The following is a 3940-nucleotide window of genomic DNA, read 5'->3' as shown; positions in this document are numbered from 1 at the left end:
AATGAATGGTAGCATACGGGCATATAGTCTGCCGACATTGAAGCCGATACTGTGGTGGCAAACGGCTATGCAGAGGAGAAACGCGGATGTCCGTATCGTGAAGTCTCTTGGTGAGGTCGTGGGTTCGATCCCGGCACGTTGCATTTTTCTTTGGTAGTTAATACCAACCTATTCATAACGGGATGTGCCGATGGAAGTTTGTCGTTATGGCAGTGGCAAAACATTGGCTGAGTTTCTCTTCCTCTTCTCATACCCTTTGAGGGCAAAAAACGTTAAAAGGTCGACTGTATGCTGATTGCAATATTATTATTAACTCCTCGATGGTTAGACACGATTCACATCCGTCTTGTGTTTGCTAGTACTTACCAGGAGCACTCACTCAGTTTCTCCCACAACACAACGACAGTGAAAGCTATTGAATAGCAGATAAATGAACAGATACATTCAATACAGATCTCGAAGGTGTCGAGTAGATCATCATCTCCGACAGTAATTGTCTTTGTAGCACAATCCGCATACATGTGTGACCGCTATTGGTATAGGCAGCGTACAGTGATCTACAGCAAGACTTTAATGATGGAGAAATACCCTACCCGGGGATCGAACCGGGGACCTATGTAAAACTCATTGGTTGAATCCATGGACTCAGTGAGCTCCGCCCTTTCGTCACTAATCATCATCTCCGACGATAATTGTCTTTACAGCACAACTCACATGCATGTGTGATCGCTATTGGTATCGGTAGCGTACAGTGATCTACAGTAAGACTGTGCAATACAATGCCAATGAATGAGTGGATACCACAACAGTAGAAGATTGTCTTGTAACATGAGCAACGTAACTCCGATGACCATACACCATTGCTGATCAACTCATCAACACAATACTTTATTATGATAGATAGTGAATGAGTGCAGAGAGCGGTATCTCAGAGTCTCCTTTTACTACTTATATCACACTGGTAGTCCGAGCCAGCATGAGAGTAAAAGGCACGATCAAAACTCCACAGAAGAACTAAAATCCCATAAAGTGTACAGTATAATAGTGCATAGTAGACCTCTGAAAAACCGGAACGTAGCAAACATGTTAACGAATGGCGACTGGTGCTAGGATGAAGCCGAGGTGTGGTACTCCAAAAGAATGCGTATCGACAAAATTGCATCCAACATCGAGAAAACTTCCTCTGGGATGCGCTCGAGCGATGCAGTACTTGTGAATTATATGTAACTAAGAAGGAATCCAGTATGGTGTGAACAATTCCCCCTCGCCTTTGCCGAGTACCAGGTCATCATGCTGATGATGATGATGCAGAAGCGGCGTTGTGTAGTGGAGGAGACGGGCTCTTCCGTCGGAAACTAAGCGTCCCTTTAGAGCCCCAACTATCAAACTGGAGGACGCCTCCCAGAATGCATCCAACGATGGTGAGCATATCCACACCAGTATCGATCTGAGCCGTTCACATCATAGCCACAGTTGAACACATTACGACTAGTACCGTGAAGTGATGACCGTCATAGTTGTTCTTATCCCATTGTACTCTCGCTACCTCTCCCCGGCTCGGGTGGGAGATTACTATACTACTATTAGAATCCGCAACGAAAACCAGACCTGAAACCTTCCATCACTTTGTCATGAATCTCCCCACACTACCTGTGATGGAACATTCAGCCCGCGTCTTGCCAAGAACGCTCCTGTGCTGCACTATGTTGGCCAACTCCTCATTCTCAGGGGTCGTCAGTACTACATTGTCATCCCTTCGCTGAGTACATACCATACCTCGCCCAACGTCTCCTATTTACTATTATTACATGAATTGTCGACAGTAGAAGCAGCCCAGTCGAGCAGTCCAATATCTGAGCGTTTTCTCCGAACCTATGAGTACCATCATCGCCAAAATATCGTCTACCGAAGTTCCTACTTGAGCATGAGCATGATAGGCTTCTTCTTAGAGTCCAGTACGGCACCAGAGTCCCCATCTGCTCCTAGGTTCGCTATGTTCGCCGTCAAATCCTGACAATCGCCACAGAGCTACCCCAAGCCAATCAACGGTATTTCCGTTAGAGTTGGTATCAAGTCTCGCGACATACATGCTATAACGATGAACTATAATAACATACAATATCTACTGCGTAATACAAGTCTTCACGACAACTGACATACTATTGACCTTCGCAAACGCTTGCCATAGCAAGCTACCGTGATATCGTGTTTCCCCACTACTACCATTTTCTTCGAAGCGATCCATCTAGGGTTCGAAGACCACCCCATAACTTCGATAGCGGACCGACTCTCGGGCGATCTGATACCAGCTCGATACCATGTCGCATCTTAGAAACGCCCCATATTACATTGATCGCATAGCTCTCGGTCCAGCAGTGCTTGGCAGGACCGTTGGGGACGATGCATTCTTAGAGGAAGTGCATCCCATAGTAATGACTATTGGGAGAATACAACTGATCGAGACAGGTCGGAGGAAGCAAGGGGGCCTTCAATACAACACCAGTGCCAGGGGATTCACTTCAACGGGTTTGTTACGACGACGAGAGCGATAACGCAATACGATTCACGACTGCGATGGCAATGCCAGCATGACATCCAACAGACTGCTCTACCCGCATAGGGGCCGAATAGACAGTGTGAAGCTCTTGTGTTGGGGCTAGGTGTGGTTGAAGGTGAAGTCGTTCGAACGAGACCGTCCGATTTTACCCGGGGAGATGCACGGTTGGTAGCTTACCAAAGTCATGGATAATCATATCGATAAGCATTACTCAAGCTATCAGTAAATGAGTCGGTCATCCTTGTTATCCAATCTTACATTGATTGATACTCTCCACGAGATTGTGAGGATATTGATGGTACCCACATGACGAATGACGCTCCCTGACAATCAGGTTGATGTACAGAACAGAACACAACGCGACACAAAAAAGGGACAGAAGTCATCAAAAATCAGCATCGGCGACGACTCTTGAGGGTGATGACGTGAAGTAGGCGATCGCTAGCAGAATACTCCGGATATAACTGAATTGCAATACCGGGATGAAAGCATTCCCATAATGCATCTGGTGATTCTCCAGTTCAACCAAATCGACTAGGCTCGAAACGTGAAGGTTGAGCATCATCAACGATAGTCTATCAACGCGGCACGCAATTTCTTAATAGAGACTCTCGAGAAGTCATCTTCCAGGATAAATTGATGTCGTCAACTCGACATCGATGTTCATAGATATTGGGCAACTCGAAAAGGTATCAATCATAGTCAGTGACAATTAGTCGCTGATGGATGAGACTTTTGTAGATTTGACATTTTTTAGTTGGCAAAGCCATCGACAGTGTCGGTTCGACACGCCATGTTCTCGAAGGCACCGGGCGGAAAATGCGACAAGGGTAAGTTACCCTGGGTAACAGTAGATACGATGCGAGTATTCAATCCAGGGATACTTATTATACCAGGCCCCCACGAAGGCCCGCCCGTTTCTTTTCGAGAACGGACTTTTGGGCTGTGTAGGGCCATCTTTCTTCAGGTGGTAGAGCGTCAGTACCGGTGTTTGGTACAGCCTTTTCAGTATCATCCTCATCGGTCCCCACAGAATCGAGAGAAGATTTGGTATCGTTGGGGATCCTTGCCGCATTCGGCACAGCAAACCCCGAGCTGCTCGATCTGGGGTATTTAGCAAGAAAGCCAGTAATCGGCATTTAACGCTTGGTCCAAGCGGCTTGGACAAGGAAAACCACAGACTGGAACCTAACCAGCCGATAAGCGGCCTGAAACAGTGTATTCCGAATCGGAAGTGAGCGAACACTATATGAGGCTATTGTGTGATGTGTGATTGCCCACGTACAACGAGGCTCAAAGTAAAGTAGTCGCGCATGCGTGCAGCGTTGCACGCACAAACTTCCTCCGAGGAAGTTCCTCGGCAAGAACCGCAAGACTTGGGTC

At 46.8% G+C, this 3940-nt stretch overlaps 1 protein-coding gene across 1 annotated transcript; it reads right to left on the bottom strand.

Annotated features, from left to right (window-relative positions):
• Positions 1–1495: 1495 nt before the first annotated feature.
• On the bottom strand, positions 1496–2428 carry Pmar_PMAR025986 (hypothetical protein; the record flags this gene model as incomplete). Its single annotated transcript, XM_002779678.1, has 6 exons — positions 1496–1608; positions 1651–1759; positions 1809–1872; positions 1919–2010; positions 2224–2299; positions 2349–2428. Coding segments are annotated over 6 exons (534 nt in total), but the record flags the coding sequence as incomplete, so codon positions are not given.
• Between the last annotated feature and the right edge of the window lie 1512 nt (positions 2429–3940).

The sequence above is a fragment of the Perkinsus marinus genome (genome assembly GCF_000006405.1).
Source record: "Perkinsus marinus ATCC 50983 genomic scaffold scf_1104296946018, whole genome shotgun sequence".
NCBI lineage: Eukaryota > Perkinsozoa > Perkinsida > Perkinsidae > Perkinsus > Perkinsus marinus.
This window is presented reverse-complemented; position numbering and strand designations above follow the sequence as displayed.